This window comes from Harpia harpyja, chromosome 1, assembly GCF_026419915.1.
Source record: "Harpia harpyja isolate bHarHar1 chromosome 1, bHarHar1 primary haplotype, whole genome shotgun sequence".
NCBI classification, from domain to species: Eukaryota; Metazoa; Chordata; class Aves; order Accipitriformes; family Accipitridae; genus Harpia; species Harpia harpyja.
Window position 1 is genome coordinate 92,408,952 of NC_068940.1, and position 18,561 is coordinate 92,427,512.

An 18,561-nucleotide genomic window follows, 5' to 3' on the forward strand; every position below is an offset into this window, starting at 1 on the left:
AAGCAACCAGTCAATTCACAGACCGGAGGTCCTACTGACCCCCACCTAGAGTATGCAAGTATCACCAGTGACCAAAACTATTTTTCCCATTTATACTTGGCAAAAGTTTCAACAATTGCCTTTGCACACAGAGATCACCACAGTAATTCATGTCTTTACTACTCTGACACTGAAGGACTTGAATACACTCTGGCTGTCTGGCTACCAGAAGGCCACTGGGAAACTTAATATGCATCTTTCAGGGACATTGCACTTCTATTCCACGCCTTCTTCCAAATTATTTCTGTCTCCAAGTCAAAGGACTCTTTTTGACTCGTCAGTTGTGACCTGAGGAAAAGCCTTCATGCCTATGCAAACCCATGAAGTCTTGCATCTAAGAAGGGGAATTTTCACTTAAGGGAGGCTCTGCAATGGCATTTTTGAGGACGGCCCTTGATTTTAGACAACATTATTTCCACAAGTCAGTCTACAGGTCCTCCACTATAAGGCAACAATTTTTATACTTTCTCTAAAATTTTCATTAAAAGAAATGAATGAAAACATTAGATTTAATATCTGAATGACAGGAAGCTCATTTTTAACTGCTGTGTTCTCAGTCTTTCAAACAGGCATGGAGTTGGGGCAACAGGCAGACACTTTTAAATAATTAAGCACAAGGTTAAATCAAATGCAATTCAATCCATTTACTTTAAAAGTCTCTATTAAAAGATTAATGGTTACCATGCTGGTCCCTGCAAGTATCAAATCACTCAAACTTGCAGGATGTCATAAGCTTTCATCCCCTCTAAATAACTTTAAAATTGTATAGGACTGGACAGTGATACACCAACTAAAAATATCAATGATGCATCAAAGTCTCTGATACAGCCATCGTGGGAAGAGTCCTCTGGAGGAAAGAAAGCCTTCCATGGGGCTGCTGTTCATTCATGGTTCCCCTTCCTTCCTACGTCGTTCAAGTCTGGTCTACTCCAGTCTGTTCTGCCTTCTTTTTGTACCTCCTTCAGTTTGCTCTCTATGTAAAGCACGTAAGATTGCTGAACTCAGACACTGTAGAAAGCATCAGAAAAAATTTAATTTTCCCCACTAATCTGATCTATTTTGAACATTAAAATAAAACACCAAAATGCCAGAAACCACTGTGTAATAGCGTTAATTTTTAAAATAATCCTTGTAGAACCACCTCATATGTAGGTATGTATTTAATTTGTGTATGACTGGACAACTGACAGAAAATAACACAAAAAGATCATCTTGTTTTCAAGGGAAAGGCAGAATACAGATGAAAAAGATTAATGAATTACTTTATTAAATGCACGTTTATGTTGCTGAGTCTTTCGCTGGCTTCGAAAGGAAGAATATCTGTTCTATGGGAAAGAAAAAAATGCATAACTTTCTAACAGACAATACTAGATTTATATCTGTCAGTAATAGTTAATCATTCGTTTTGCCAAATCTCCATACAAGCTATGTACCTGTGGATACTGTCTTTCCAGCACAAGTTTCTTGTTTTTGCTGACCCAGCATACTTTGTTGGACACAATGTTTCTCTGCAGGATTAGCATGCAAAAAAACACCACCTGCAAAAGTGCTTCAGTCAGTTATAAATAGATCCCAGGACAAAACAACCCCAAACAACCCCCAAACCCAACAAAAACCAGAAAAAGACAATATAAAATGACAATATAAAACATTAACTTCCAGTTAATGCATTAAGAAAGCTACTGCTTCTTGCTCTTTGCCATTTTTCTCTCCTCAAAAAATGTTTTAAAATCTAATATATTACACACCAAATGCAAGGTGATAGCTTAATAATTGAGTAAAGCTGGTTAATGTGGTAAACAGATGGGATGCTTTAGCTTCAGTGTCATGGCAGACAGTCAACAGCACCAAAACAAAAAACTCAGAAAAAATGAAGGTTCAGTAGCTTTAGTGAGGCTTTTAAATACATGGGCTAAATTCTACGCTGATTTACACTTTCTGTAATCCCACGTAAATCAATGGTACTGCAGATATTCTAGTAAATAGAATTTGGCCTTCCGTGTTCAAAACTAGTTTTGCCACACAGCTATACAAAGTAAGGTTGGTAATGAAGCCTACAAATCAGAACTGCTCAACTCTTTACATTATAACAATTAATTTGCAGTTGTTTCTATCTTTGCCTAATAAAAACTGTTTGGGTGGAATGTTCTGTTCTCGGTATTTGCCTCGGATAATTTTCTAAAATTAATTTCAAGAGAAAATGCCAGCCATCCCAAGGTATGACTGCATTTAAAAAAAAAAAAAAAAAAAAGAAGAATCTAGTAACACATCTGTGCATTAGATGAAGACCTTTGTATTTGACACAGCAATGTCTCTTTTGTCTGTGAAAAGCTGCCCAAATTTGGCAAAGTTAAAAGCTCTTGGCATGTGTTCAACAGATACTTTAAGGAGCTAATTTTTGCAGTGATTACATTCTATTGAATGCACTCCTGCTTCAGACTGGGCTGGATTTTTCTTAAAACTATAGCTTTAGGTCCAAACACCCAAGTTGGAACAAGGAAATGGCCTCTCCTTCTCTCTTAACTGCTGAGCTGACAGTGTAGAAGAGAAACTAGGATATATACAGGGCAAGCAGGAAGAGGACAAGAGAACTAGAAATGAGACTTGGAGAGTGTCTAGGCCAAAGAGTCAAGGTGGGATATGGGAATTAAATGCAGGCTTAAGATGGATGACAAACATTACTATTACATGTGATTTGGAAATGAGAAGCATTTAAGCCACAGGGACAACCTCGTATCTTGCATTTCTTACCTTTTTAGTACTTGATTTTTGTAAAGAGTAATATAATTCTATCTACGTAGTAGTCCTTTTATGCCATTTAAAATAGATTAGAAAAATAAAGAATATAAAGATGTATTCTAATGCAAGATTGGAAAATCACAGTACATCATTCACGCAAACACTAAGATACAGAATGGACAAATAAGCTTAGAAAACATGTGCTGGTGTACCACAGGAAGACCAAGACCAAAACAGTTCATTAAAATTCTAAAAGATAATATTAGACCTCTTTAAAGCTATATATAATTAATTCTGATTTGAGCATCAATGTGATTTGCTAGTTGTGCACTAAGCATTTTATCAGTTAGAAAGGTCTTTGCTTTATCATCTGTGAAAGTTTATTATCTTAAGGGATTAGGATTATGGTGCATTTCAAAAAATTCTGTGGCAGTGGGATGCTTCCTGGATTCCTTAAATAGTCTCCAAAAGACTCTTCTTAGCAGAAGAGAGCTTTACAACAACAAAGTTACACAATAAAAATGTTTTTTTGACATTAACTGGACTCCATTAGAACAGATGTTCAACCTTAAAATTTCTAGCGACACTTTTCAGTGTGGGAATAAGCTAAAACTATTTTTGGCATAAACAGTCATTTTGGAGAGATAACTCATACAGTAATCCAAGATCATGGGTACATAGTTCATATTCAGGGAAGTTCTTCAGTTTACTGTCTAATTCAGTCTTGTTTTTTCCCGAAACTCCTTATTGCACTATCAACCCTATATTGATATATGCCAAAGTTTATACAGATCTGCTTTTCAGAGAATTACTATATAACATAGCTTATGCAAAAAAAAAAAAAAAAAAAAAGTATGGAGGAAAAAAGTATTAATCTCTGCTGTTAGGTAGCTCCACTTTCTCAATTTCCAGAATTGCTTTCCTCTGTTGTTTGAAAGTATACATAGGAGTTGCTTCATTAAAATGCTGTCATCTAACTGGACTTCTATAAGGCCTTTGACACAGTCCCCCACAACATCCTTCTCTCTAAATTGGAGAGATATAGATTTGATAGATGGACTATTCAGTGGATAAGGAATTGGCTGGGTGGTCACATCCAGAAAGTAGTGGTCAACAGCTCAATGTCCAGATGGACGTCAGTGACAAGTGGTGTCCCTCAGGGGTCCATAATGGGCCAAGTACTGTTTAACATCTTTATCAATGACATAGGTAGTGGGATCAAGTGCACCCTCAGCAAGTTTGCAGACAACAGACACCAAGCTGAGTGGTGCGGCTGACATGCCTGAGGGACAAGATGCCATTCAGAGGGACCTGGACAAGCTCAAGAAGTGGGCCCATGTGAACCTCATGAGGTTCAACAAGGCCAAGTGCAAGGTCCTGCACCAGGGTTGGGGCAACGCCTGGTATCAATACAGGCTGCGGGATGAAGAGACTGAGAGCAGACCTGCAGAGAAGGACTTGGGGGTACTGGTGGATGAAAAGCTGGACATGAGCTGGCAATGTGTGCTTGCAGCCCAGAAAGCCAACCGTATCCTGAGCTGCATCAAAAGAAGCGTGGCGAGCAGGTCAAAGGAGGTAATTCTGCACCTCTGCTCTGGTGAGACCCCACTTGCAGTACTGCGTTCAGCTCTGGAATCCTCAGTACAGGAAAGACATGGACCTTCTGGAGCGCATCCAGAGGAGGGCCGCGAAAATGACCAGAGGGATGGAACACCTCTCCTATGAGGAAAGGCTGAGAGAGTTGGGGTTGTTCAGCCTGGAGAAGAAAAGGCTCTGGGGAGACCTTATTGTGGCCTTTCAATTCTTAAAGGGGGATTATAAGAAAGATGGGGACAGACTTCTTAACAGGGCCTGTAGTGATAGGACATGGGGTAATGGTTTAAACTAAAAGAAGGTAGATTCAGACTAGATATAAGGAAGAAATTTTTTATGATGAGGGTGGTGAAACACTGGCACAGGTTGCTCTGAGAGGTGGTAGGTGCCCCATCCCTGGGAACATTCAAGGTCAGGTTGGACGGGGCTCTGAGCAACCTGATCTAGTTGAAGATGTTCTTGCTTATTGCAGGAGCATTGGACTAGATGATCTTTAATGGTCTCTTCCAACCCAAACCATTCTGTAACTCTATTTAAGGTTTCTTTCTGCAACTAAGGCTTCTTTCTGCCAGTACAATCTCGCCAACATCTTGGCTCTAGTATCTCTGTCCTCAGAGAAAAGTGTAACATAAACCAATACCCATGCAAAAGCAGATATGTTAAACAGAAGTTAACACATCAAGAAATCAATGCATCTCGATACTGTATTATCAGCATTAGCAACAATAATAATCTAAGACATCATTTTGGATTTCTCATATATTTCGATTTCACATATCTCTGTATTTTCCCAACACAAGTAACTTTTAAAATATGTATGAAATCCTATTTCTAAAGGGAACAAGTGGCCAATAGCTTTGAGGCAACCTTTTTGAGTTGTAATATCAAATGTATTAGCCACATGTGGGTAAATCAATATTTAAAAGCAACATCCTATATAAAAAGTGGGCAATGCAAGGCTTAACACAACCTCCCATTAAAAAAAAAGCCATTTCTGTGCTACTGTATAAAGGAAGAAAGTCTTGGAAGTCTTTCCTAAAAGTCAGAACACGTATACATATGAGATTTTGAAACACTCTTTTGCAATGAATTTAAAATACATTTATTAGCAGATCCACATGTTCTCTTAACACCTCTCATGCAGTGTTTGTGAACTTTAAAAGCTTTCCATTTTTTTGAAGGCACAGTCTTTCAAGATATAAGCTACTCATTTCATATTAAGGTTAACATAATTAATAGGTTTTAAGCAGATCAAAATATTTTCATATTAAGAAATGAAAACTGACATAAAGAGAGCTAGACATAAAGCATCTGTAATTATTAATAACTCTTTCCACCTTTGCAGCTGAAGAAATCACACACAGATTTTTCTCACTATGGCAGTAAGAGAACTTAGGAATAAGGTTTGTGCAGATAAATCTGTGGGCTCAAGATGGTGCCTGGCCTCTGCAACCACACAAGTCACTACTAAAGATCAAAACACTGGTTCTTTTCTGTTTAAGCATGGAACTTCTCTCTGAGAGAGAGACTGTTAGATATATCAAAGACTGTTTCAACTTCTAAATGCCTCTACTAGCTTCAGCAACCAACCATGTCAAACTTCAATTGGGCATTATCTAGAAACCATGCTGCTCCAAGAGGACTCAATTGAGTCAAATGGAAACTATTTTGGTATCACTGCAAATCCAGTGGTTTATCTTTGTCAGTTTTGCCCAGTCATTCTGCTCCATAGAGGGTACCATCCCTGGAGATTTGTGAAGCAAGGCTTCAGTAACGCAGCCACTTGGGGGAACTAATTGTTCAGAAAATAGCTGAAGGAGGTGATGAAAGCACTGGTCATAAACTCATAATTCATAAACCTTCAGTGGCATTGCAAATATAAATTAGGTACTTTAGAAAGTGGGGATAAACAGAAGATTCAAAAGAAAAGATTGTAATTGGATTTTTAAAAATTATTTTCTGGGAGAACTGCCAGTCGAAATTCCTTTCAGCGAGCTTCAAGAAAGATACAGACCTAAACAGCAATTCATTCACTGTAAAGTCAATGTCAATGTAAAGTCCTTCTTAAAAGGTCTATCAAGATCACATCAACCTGGACAAAATCTTGATATGCCTAATGTAAGTGGTAATTAATAGACTTATTTTTTCCTTAAGTGCAGGAAACAATAATGACCAGGTCTGCTATAAAAACGAAGGCAGAATTCTTCAGAAACTATGCAGCACAAAAGGGTCAAGTAGAACCATCCTACAAATAAAGCATAAAATATTTTATGACTAGACTCTTGCTCCCCTTTCAAACAAGCAGAGAATAGAATCTATCTTCCATCTTACTGAGAGTTCAACCCTCCTCCCTTCCGTGCATGGGACAGAGAACACGTACGTCTGATTGCAGTAAGGGAATTATGCCTCTTACTCCCAAAATTTATTTTTTGCAAATACTGATGTGCAAATAGAGAGCACAACAGAAGAGCAAAATTGTTATTCTTTTCATAGACTATCACTTTTTTGTGAAAATCAGAACACTTCTTTCTGAAGAGAGCCTGTATGCAAGAGAAAACAAACAATTAATTCACCACTTTGACTCAATAGAGCAAATATATTTTACTTGAAGCATTAAAAGCACCTGTATGGTGACTTCTGTCGTACAAACCTCGGAACGTGCTCCCTCATTAAAGATGAGCAGAGGCTCAGAATACTGTCAGTCTTGACCTGGCCTATTTTAAGTCTTCCCCAAAGAAAGGGGAAACCATTCCCCAAAGAAAGGGTCAGAATATAGAACACCTTGTTAAACTTAGATGATAGCTAGAAAGTATTTTCTAAGGGATTTTCTAAATAGCTCATTTCTTTTGAAAATTGCCTAAGTGATCTAACTTTTGAATGGGGAATCTCTGTCCACATTTTTTGTTTGCTCTAGCTGTCCCCCCTTTTCTTTCATCATGACCCAAATTTCTTCAGAAAAGGACTCTATAGCTCTGGCTGACATACGCAAAACACTGCAACCTGTGGCCAGTTCCACTAAGGATTAAAACAAAAATAAAGATTAAAAAACAAAAATAAAGATTAAAACAAAAATAAAGATTAAAACAAAAATAAAGATTAAAACAAAAATAAAGATTAGAGGATCTCCACAGTACTTCATATAGATATGTATATTTTTTCAAAGACAGACGCAGCCCTGTAGAGCATAAGAAAACTAAAACGTCTTCAGAAAGACTATGGTCCTGGCTAGGAAGACATTAGTTTTCAGAACATATAAAATTATCACTTGTTGCTGAACCTGGACATAGCTAGGCCTTTCTGGCAGTAGGATGTAGCAGAAAACAATTTTAATTACAGTATCTGAATGTTTTTCCTCCCCCTGTGCATGATTACAATTATTTGCAACACTTATTGGCATTGCTAAGCCTGCCCACGCTAGCCACTGTATTGTTTAAAGGCAGCACCGGTTCTCAAAAGAAGGTACTGGATGTGCTGTAAAGGAATTGATTGAATACACTGCTGATAAGTGACAATATATCAGCAAACACTTGTAATAGGTGCCAAGATGCGAGGGAATTAAACCAGAACGCAGTCAACAGGAATGCAGGCCAAAGATGATATCCTTAACTTGCCATGTGCCGAAACATCAGCACTTTTCTAATTAAATTCACGTGTAGCTGGCGTGCGCCGGCAGACAAAGGAGCCCCTCGGCGCAGAGTCCAGCAGGGGGAGTCGGGCGCCCGTCACCGCTGCCTCCGGCCTCCGCCCGAGCCGGGCGAGCCCTGCTGCGGCCGGGCAGGCCACACCGCGGCACTTTCGGTTCCTTCTTTTAAGTGCCAGCTCGGTTTAGGTCTGCGACTCACGTCGACTACCCTACAGCAATTTGCAAACAACAGAAAGGCTGAACTACTTGCCTAAAAATTTTGTAACGCTAAATATGGCTTCTATTACAAAATCCCCAAGGTCATGAGATCTTTTACAGCACTGCACGCAACCTCTGAACAACTTCATGACGAGTTATTATTTCAAAATACCTTTGCAAACTTTTCAGTCAATTCAATGGTTTGGATAAACTTGAGAACATCTTAAGCAAAGCAGTTGAGCCTTCCTGTTAACAGCAATTACTTCTATTAAACTATTTAGGATCTTCTATAACTGCAGTACAATTCTTGTGCAAAGAGATTTTTTTTTTTTTAAAGTCCTTTACTGATTTTATGTTAATCTAGTTAACGTCCCAAATAACACGTCCATGTTACTAAAAACATCGGTATTTATAACAGATGTTCTTCTTTTGGTCAACATCTGAAAACGAAGCCCTCTTACCAACATATTTTCCCATGCCAAGCAATACCCTGAAATCTTTGTCAAACTTCCTTGCTTTCATCATTGCTTAGCTCATCACACAAGCCATCTGCATAAATAAAGATGTAAGCATCTGTTCTATGGCAAATGGTCTCGGGGGCAGATGTTTTTATCCTTGCATTCATGTCACTGGCTTGGATACATTATTTGAACAGATGTACACAATCTGAAAGTGTCGTGTCCCACAGTGAAATGTCTCCAACTGCTTTCTATCAAAGTACATAAATGCTATTTGCACCTGCATTTATGTTAATGATATAAAGGCAGCAGGGGTTCCAGCAAAGTGCGAGTTGATGCTAAGAAACACATTTACATGGCTAATTGAAGTTTGAAATCTCCCAGCACCAAATGACCATACTAACATGGATACAAAATGTACTAAACTATACAATGATTTTTTAAAAAACTATATGGGTTTTTTTTTAATTAAAATAAACATACTCAAGGATCAAAACTATGATTTCAGCCTGTGATATACTTTTCCAATGTATATTTAAAAAAGACAAAAATGTATTAAATAAATTCCTAGACAAACCAGGACAGCCTTATATTTTGCACAATAATTAGACAAGATACACAATTATTTCATGTTAGAGTCATCTAACAAAAAAGATTTATAAATCTGACAATGCCAAAGGTATTTCAGTTCTCTAAGGCACACTGGTATTTTATGTCACTATGAAGCACTATAAAAAAACCTAGCACTTGCTCAACATGAGTGTGAATGACAGAATATGATGCTTCGATGATAATTTCACAATTCCTAGGAAAAAACTAAAATCTTAGAAGTTAAATATTTATCATTACTCAGAAAAGTCCATCTGTTTGAACACAGAGTCACAACTGCTTGTTATATAATCACCTTTCTTATAAAATATTTTAAATTGAGAAAAATAACGATGTCCTGAAGTAGTACGTATCAAATTACAGAACTCCTGCTATCACATGACAAATGGTGGCAGTGAAGGGTTTATGCTGTCACTCAAAGAACTTGCACTAACCATTACTTCCGTACTCAACTGAAAAATAACAAGCACTTTCAAAGTATAGAAAGACTGACAAAAATGCTATACTGAATGTAACTGATAGATAGGTTCTGCTTCCAATACCATTTATTTTCAAACCTTTTATTTGTAGAGAAATATACCAATGTTATAGTTGTACATAAATCATTATAAATTGCTAATAGCCTCAACATTTTCAAAGTGCCATAACACATTTAACAAACAAAAGTGATGCTTGATACAAGGACAAAAATGAGTGATAGTAAAAAGAATATTAAAAAAAATATACAAAGACTAGTATATTTGTAGAATATCAAGATTTCACACTGATATAGCTCTTGGTCAGGATCTGGTTATGATTTCTAACATGAACCCTCACTTCCAAAGTTTACAACATGGCTCTTATAATTTACTCTGGGTGCAAGTTGGTAACAGGATACTGACTGGAATAGATTTCTGTTCAGAAAAAAAAAAAAAAAAAAAAGGCTTCAAAAAATCTCAAAGCAAATGATTCATCAGTTTCAAGTTTGCAAACAGCTTCACAGTCTATATTCTCCTCCTGTTATGCAGAAATGGCTTTAACATAAAGATAACACATTCAATTTGACTACAACAGCGGTCAAATTCCTGTTATTTAAAGGAAAAATTAAATTAAGGTTTTTAAGTATTAGAATTAAGTATCTCAGTCATAAGCACAGAGACGTAAAGCACACTGCAGGGTGGATAACTTTACACAACAGTAAGTACTGTCTTCCTTGAAAGAATAGTCCCATTAGACTCAGAACTCATCAACTAAGATCAATTTGCATGACATCCTTCTGGAATAGCTTCCTCAGAATTATTACAGTATCATAAAAATACTCAGTCTTCACAAAACAGGTAAAGTATAAACTTACATGACAGTAAAAGCTCAAGGCTTCAAGTTAAGTAATATATAGTGCTTTTCTTAATTAACATAAGTACTAACAATGGAAACTTAACTGACAACCTGCAATGGTTCTGAAAGGTCCATTAGAGCTTATGTCATATTCATCAAACATTCACTCACATTTAAGAAGTATCATTAAAAATGACATTCAAGTTAAAAATCGTATTTAAACATTAGCATTGTGACACAGATCAAAAGGGAAAGGAAATAAAAGTTACGGCTGCACATTTAAAGGCTTGGGAATACACAGTTGCAGCACAAATACCCTTCCTAATAATGGAGGGAAAAATTGAAGACACTAACCCTACTGAAAACTAAATCAACAGAAGATGACTTCTGAAAAGACAAAACATAGAAGAAATATAGTTAAACACAAAAAATGTTAGTAAGGATAGGAATGCTAGAGAAAAGGCATTTAAAATCTAAAAATCTAAGTTTATATTTAGAAAATACTTATGTTCTTGTTTGTGCTAGTCTTGTAGCATAACTTGCAAATAGATTTAACCCCCAATTATATGGGGGTCAAATATGACAATGATTTTCAATTATATGAGGATAAAAAAATTATAATAAACCCTGAACACTTAATTCTGCTGAAGCAAACAAGAAGCAGATTTATATATTTCAAGTTTCAACTATAGGTGTTAACAGTAATTAGCAATGTCCTAAAGAAGAAAACAATCTTAGCTGTTGCAATTGTTTAAAGTGATAAATGCTGCAGTATAATGGCTTCTTTTTTTTTTAAACCATATTAGGGTAGAATAGTAGACATGAGTTATACAGTGATTTATTAATGATGATATTTCTTCCACATTTTGAATCACAAGCATCCAATTTCTCAAAAAAAGTACAGAAAGTATACTATACCTGCAGAAAAAGTTAACGGATTCTGCATTATGCCCTTTAATAGTTACGACAACGTTCCTGGAAAGAAGAAATACAGATACTTAGAAATTCTGCTAATTTTTCATAAACAACAACAACAAAAAATAGGACAACAGCCATAGTTTTCTGAAATTGTATTTCAGAATGGATTCCAGTATGCCCATACCTCATGCAAAACACCACCAGAGTTTTAAACCAAGTGTTTCTCTCTGGATCACACATACCCTTATATGCACTCTCCATATTTCAACACTGGGTACAACTAACTTAGGCTTCTTGTAATTGAAAACCACCACTAAAGCCAGAAAAAAGCCAGAAAAGAGGACATGTAATGAATTCCAATGTCACAATGCATTCTGAAGAATCACAATGTAGGGTTAAGCAATCATTTTCCTTCAAACATCTGACTGCATGGATCCCATATAACTGACTGACAAGCAGGATCTTCCATGGATGCTACAATATTAGCTTGCATTTGTGAAGCATACACTACTCTGCCACCTCTCCTGAATTTGACGTTGGTACTTATCACAAAATTTGATGCATAATGTTTGACATAAAATAGCATTACATCAAGTGGCCACCCAGTAACTTAAGAGTTGGCTATTTCTTTCCAGTGCAGTCAGTGTGTTACTTAAGCTTTGGTCAAGTGCGATTCAACAGTCAAGTATGAAAGACACAGTACAATATAATGACAATTCAAAACTACATTATTATCCACTTAGATTTTCTTTATCATGAAATGGTCTAGCTTTTGGAATGGCTGCTTAATAGTTTAGTTTGGCTGAACACCACTAACATGTTAAAAGTCACATAGGGTATAAAACTCTTGTTCTCCTGATGCAGTTGAAGGCTTTGGGAAGGTAACATACAAGTCCATTAACCGACACAGGTGGAACTCCAACTACTTGGGGGTTTACTTGGATCTAGGCTTTCATCCCAGTATCTATAACATTTCCCATGAGCAGAGCCAGCTGTGCCAATGTGGAGTTTGGTTAATTTCCTGGCCAATTTAAGAGCCGGTAGAATCTTACATAAAGAACATTCCAGACAGGAGCTCAAAAGCCCCCTTCTAAGCACAGGAAGTACCAAAAGATTGGTTTGGGATAAATAAAAAAATAGTTAGGACAAATTCTGATGCAATTACCAAACACAAAAATAAGTCTTGAATATGTTTCTTTACTATCATGCAATTGACTCTCAAAAAGCAATGGAGACATTCCAGGAAGAAGACGGTTCTGTAGGCAGCAGTAAAGTATAAAAGAGACAAAATCAATTCAATTTCCAGGAAGTTCAATACCAAAGCATAAAAGAAAATTGAGTGTGGCTGCTGTGAGAAGACCTCTCACACAGCAAACAGGTGAGGCTCTTTGGTACCTGTATCTTCTGTGCTGAGCCATATGTAATAAGAAGCTCTTGTATGTCAACCAGCACCTCCTGGCACAGGTTTGCAGATGCATATCAGCAGATCCCAGGCTGCCTCAAAGAGCCTCTGTCCGTGGTACTTAAGCAGTCAACCTCTGATCTCTCAGAACCAGTATACAAACAGATGTCGGCTCATCTACTTGTAGTTTCACGTCGTGGTAACATATAGACAACTCCCTCTTAACCTACAAGAATGGAACAGACCACACTGATGTAATTTTGGAATGGCAAAACACTTCTAGGAACCAGCATGGATTTTCAACTTGTCACTCAGTCTAAGAGATCCTTCTTTAAGGCCGAATTGCTCAACAAGATCTTTTTACAGAAACAAAGAAGTTTTTCCTCCACTTCAGGATTTCCAACACTTGAAAACATACTGAAGTGGTTACAGCAATGCATATTCTTGTAAAAAACAAGTGTAAGAAATTATGTTCAAATGAAGGCTCTCAAAATTATTATTCTGAAGTCACATTTTTATAGGTTTTCATGGTCCCTCCCAGTTGTAAGGAGCATTTAAAAGGATGCCCCACTTATGGTTACTACTTCCTCTTAGAATTACAACAAACAAACCAGACTACAGGATACAGATCAATAATTCTTAGAATACCATGTGGAAATACAAGATCCACATCTTCTTCCAAGCATTCACAAACCCTAACACTAGGACAGAAAATTGGACCATACAAATCCAAACATTTTGTACAGGCATCTCTGATTTGAATTCAACCCTAACTGCAGTAAGATAATGGTCTTGATCTAGAAAATCCAGTGCTTATTTGACAGACTAGTACATTGATCAGCTACTGCTAATTAAAAAGTATTATTTCTCAAATTAACTTTTCATCTTGTAGCCATTCATGAGGTTTTTTTTAATTGTTGTTATGCCAAAGAACCTTTCACTGCCCTTTATTTTTGCAGATATTTAATCAAGTAACCTTCCTTTTTGGAAAAACTGAACAGCTCAAGATTTTGAAGTCAGGGCAAGCTGCTTCTTACCATCCCTTCAATTTTTTCTATCCATCGTTATATGTATAACTGTATTAAAGTGTGTTTTCTTTGAATACAAATACAGTTTACAATGCAAACCACCTAACTTTGTGTCACTGTCCTGTCCGTGTTTTACACTATTTTCAAATTTATCAACAGTGATACTCTCTTACTGATCGCTGCCTGGTGCTAGTCTTGGAACCAGTCCCACCACAACTTGACAAGTATAATGATTCATTTTCCTTTCTCACTGATAGTTTCTGACATCTTTCAGCCAACTTGTAACACATTTGTCAGATATAAATATATGTAGATATTAAGTGTTTAGGACATGCATCAAACTGCAGTCTTATAAAAAAGTTCTGAAATTCTGAATCAATGCACAGTATAGAAGCTGAAGAATAACATCTATACAGCTACTTATACCTGCCCTCAACAGAACCGATTTTCTTTTTGATTTGACTGTAAATCTGGCTTGGCATGACTACTTCCCATAAAAAACACAGTGATGTTCAAAAAAGAGCCACACTTAGAAATAAAATTATTAACTAAATTTTGTACCTGTTTTACACTCTTATGTCCAGAACAAATTTTAGGTTGGACACCACTAATAATTCAGGATGTCCTGTTGTTTTTATTGAATACTGAGGAGGCAAACATTCTTTCAGTCCTCGTTGATTACATTTGAGTCCAATACCGGTTCTTTCCAAATACATTAGATATTGATTATTTCTATCTGGCATTATCATCAATTTTTCTCCACCTGAGAGAGCCTAGCCCAATGATAAAACTTTTAAAATTCTCTATAATCTTAAAATCCGTTTTGCTCAGTTTGTAACTCTACCATAGGGCAATAAATAAAACATTCAAGTTGCAGTACTCCAGAACTCAAAACAGTTCTCTTGAAATCTGCTGCTGACTGGTCAGAAATGAAAAGAAATCTAATAGATTTTCAAGTGGAGTGGAAGCTGGACAGAATTAAAAAGTAAAATTTATCTTATTGCCACAAAATAAGTTCTATCATGCCTATACTACTCCTTATGTTACCACAGAATGAATGGATGAATGAATTTTCAACCAGAAGCAGCAAAAATATCAAATAAACTGGAAAAAACTACACTGTAAATTGGTCTTTAACAATCAAAGGAAGCAGAGCTTATACATGTAATAATTTAAAAGCAATTTTCACAGAAAGATACCCACAGGTCTTTTATATGAAACTGGTGTCCTTATAGACAGACTTAATCTGAATATCAGGTGAACCCAATTAACCTAATTTGATGCTTGTCCATACTAAGACATTTATTTTAGATGTTACACAAAATCCTTTAGGATACTACACAGAAAACGATAAATAGGCTGTAAAGGTTATGACATTAATTTTACTGTCATTCTCATGCTTTAAGCAGGCAGCAAAACTAAAAATCTCATCCTCTGGGAAGGAAGAACTATCTGAAAGTAATTATAGGACTCATTATCATAACAGTATTAAACTAAACGACTATGACCCTAACTGAATTTATTTTTGGTACCTTTTGTTAAAAGAACAAAGCTTCTCAATGACGACTGCACCTTCTAATGCAGCGAATATTAGTTCAGGTACTGGAAGAAAGCATTAAATCAAATCTTATAATTTCATATTAAGCTTAATTATGAATTTTCATTTAAAACTAGGTATATAGAGAAGTGTTGGTTAAATATTATGTAATTTCATTTCAGAAGGAAAACATTCAGCTAAAAAGAAAAATCAAATACTTAGTACAGTTTAGAAAGACGTTCTCCTAACAGAAGCCCATGAAATGTCAATTTATATTTCAATAGCAATTTTATTCACTTCATTTTTCACACCTGTTCTTTCACATACTGTGCCATCTTGTAAATGAGTGCCATGCAACCATTTCCCAAAATTTAGAAACTTTTCAACAGAAACCAAGTTCCCCCAAAAGCACAAATGAATCATATCAGCATATCTTCCAGAAAAGTTAGCAAAATCCATTGGTATTTAAAGGATGAAATTAATGATTAAAACATTGAAGCTACGCAAAAATGCTGAGGAAGGTAAAAGTGACAGACATAAAGATTGACTAGTGCAACACACAAAAGCATTTGTTCAAGCAAGTATATTTGCCAAAAGCCTGCAGTGCTTGGCTACTTTATAAAATCAAGCACAAGGCATTAAGCCAATTTGTTTTAAAAATAAAAAAACCCTCCAGAACCCCAAACCTCAATAACCAAGCAATAGCTGATTTGCATTTCTGAGAAGCTGCAAAAATATTCTGCATTTCACTATCCAAATCTTCAGTTGCAGAAGTCTGATTTATTCTTATTCAAAATTTTCTATTTTAAATCATATTTTCACATTAGGATTTCATCCTACATCAGTAGATCCTCATCCTCCTATATCCAAAGAGATATGCATGTAGTCACAAACAACAGCTTTCTTAGAAGAGAAATTACACACTGCTTATGCTTCCATACTTAGGTAATTAATCAGGGAGAAATGTGTGTCCATGGCAGAATTCTATTTGGCTGAGCCCATTAGGTGACTTCAGCAGACAGCCAAAAAGAAACAGAAGCCTCATTGCATCTGGTCACTTTTCCCAGTACAAACCCAGCAGAACCTAAAACCCAGGCTATTTTTAAATTTTTGGTCATCCTATGAGATGGACCAGTCTGAGCGCATTTCCTGAACTTGAAGCCTTATATGCACTGAACGCCACAGTGGCAATCCTGGACAAAAATTCTTCCCTTCATACAATGTTAGGTGATGTATAGAATGGTTGGCTGGCATGCCTACACTATGCCCATCTGTCAGAGTGGAACTGTGCCTACACGACAGGTTCTATGCTACTTTCAATAACATGTTGCTGATAATAAAAGCTTATTTGTGAAACAACATAGGGCAACTTCAACGTTTGGCTTAAAATAAAAAGCAAATGGAAAGTGATTGCTTCGCTTGAGGAGATAAATCTTTTGAAATCAACTTCTAAGGTTTTTCAATTATATGAATAAAGCTAGCACATACGCTGCAAGAAATGAGGATGTTCCGCACATTTTCTACTATTGCAAACAGCCCAGCATACAGTCTCAGTAATTCTTATTTTACAGCTACAGCTATCTCCAAGAGAGCAAATTCAAGGACCTGAGAAAAAATTTATAAAAGCTAAGTTTCTCAAAAGGGCTCCTGGGAGAAGAGAAGGCTAAAGAAGGAGCAATATCGATTCTTCATTTTATGAAATGTATGTGTATTAAATAAATCGTAGTTGAACAGTTTTCATGACTGTAAATAACCCCAACCATTTTCCATTTGAGAAAACAACTTCATTCTGAAGAACTAAAAAAGAAGAGCAAGGAACAGCATGGTTGCTATTATGCCTAATATCAGAAAATTCATAGAATGCAAAAAATAACACTTTTTTCCAAATTTCCAATTTAAAATGATAGATTGTCATTTCATGTTTTCCGTAGTAAATACCTTCTCAGTAGTACTGCTTTGAATGCTGTGAACTGGAGTCCTGTGTAAGTTCCACATCTGTATTAGACACCTTTGCCATTATATGCTGTATTAAAAGGTCAAAGCTTCTGATTTTAAAACTGTCTTGGATCTTACTGTTGTGAAAGTAACTGTGAAATGATGAATCAGTACAAATTGCTACATTTTGTTCTTGATTCTTAGGGTAGATGGAAACAATAGTTCTGGAAAATACAAACTACTCATTTCATTTTTATAAGATACTACATAAAATCAATGCTGTCAATAGTTCTTACAATTTAAATTCAGATTAATTTAGTATTTTAAAGAATCAAGAAACAGAAATATCTAGCACTCTTACTTGGCAATGACTACTCTAGAATTTACTTTAAAATTAAAACTGTGCAATTCCTTCCACTCCTGATACCCCTGCCCCACATTATCCTAGTCCTAAACTAAGCATTAATTTATTGTTTGGGTCCAAACTGCTAAGAAGTTTTGTCAGGATTCTCAATAATGCAGTTTGATAAGACAGAATCTATGTATCTTACAATTCTGTTAGTAATATGTAATGTCATTCATAGTGGAATTGCAGTACACCATTACGGTTTTCAGTTTGCAATGCCTGATTAAATTGTGAGACTTTTTGACTTTGCTGTTGTTCATAATTAATGACTGTTTCAGTCTAATAAGGACAGAACACATAATTTATCTTTCACTATGTATCTGCTGCAGTATATTAGCTTTCTTTTCAGATAAACAATATCACAAATACTAAACAGTGATTTCATTGCAGTTATAATAAAATTTACATAGCTTTAGACAAACATCTGCAATTGTGTACACAGGTATTCACATCATCATTCAGGTTGACAGGGACTGTGCTAGGTCATCCCAACCAACCTCCCTGCTTAAAATCAGGGTCAACACTGGGCTTAGGGCTTTGTCCAGATGGGTCTTGAAGACCTCCAACCTCAACAAATGCCTTTCAGAAATCAAATTATATCTACCACTTGACAACAAAGGATAGCCTGAAAAAATCACATTAACATTGGATCTATGTACATAGGACAGATTGTTCCAGCAATTCCTGCTGCAATGCTCTGACCATACTTCAGAATTAGCTAAAAAGGTACTCAAAAAACCCC

At 36.2% G+C, this 18,561-nt stretch overlaps 1 protein-coding gene across 9 annotated transcripts in view; it reads right to left on the reverse strand.

Annotated features, from left to right (window-relative positions):
- The window catches only part of ZNF438 (zinc finger protein 438), a 54,933-nt gene that overhangs the window by 9,066 nt on the left and 27,306 nt on the right, over positions 1–18,561 (reverse strand). For 3 of the 9 annotated variants that reach the window (XM_052805582.1, XM_052805559.1, XM_052805575.1), the window contains 3 exons: positions 12,907–13,139; positions 11,512–11,568; positions 1,473–1,577 (listed from right to left, as the gene is read on the reverse strand). The exons of 1 other annotated variant lie outside the window; for it this stretch is intronic. In XM_052805582.1, the coding sequence (XP_052661542.1) occupies positions 1,473–1,577; positions 11,512–11,539 (133 nt within the window). In that variant the 5' untranslated portion in view covers positions 11,540–11,568; positions 12,907–13,139. The remainder of the gene's footprint in view (positions 1–1,472; positions 1,578–11,511; positions 11,569–12,906; positions 13,140–18,561) is intronic. 5 more of the 9 variants (XM_052805568.1, XM_052805588.1, XM_052805608.1 and 2 more) reach the window with 3 other exon arrangements.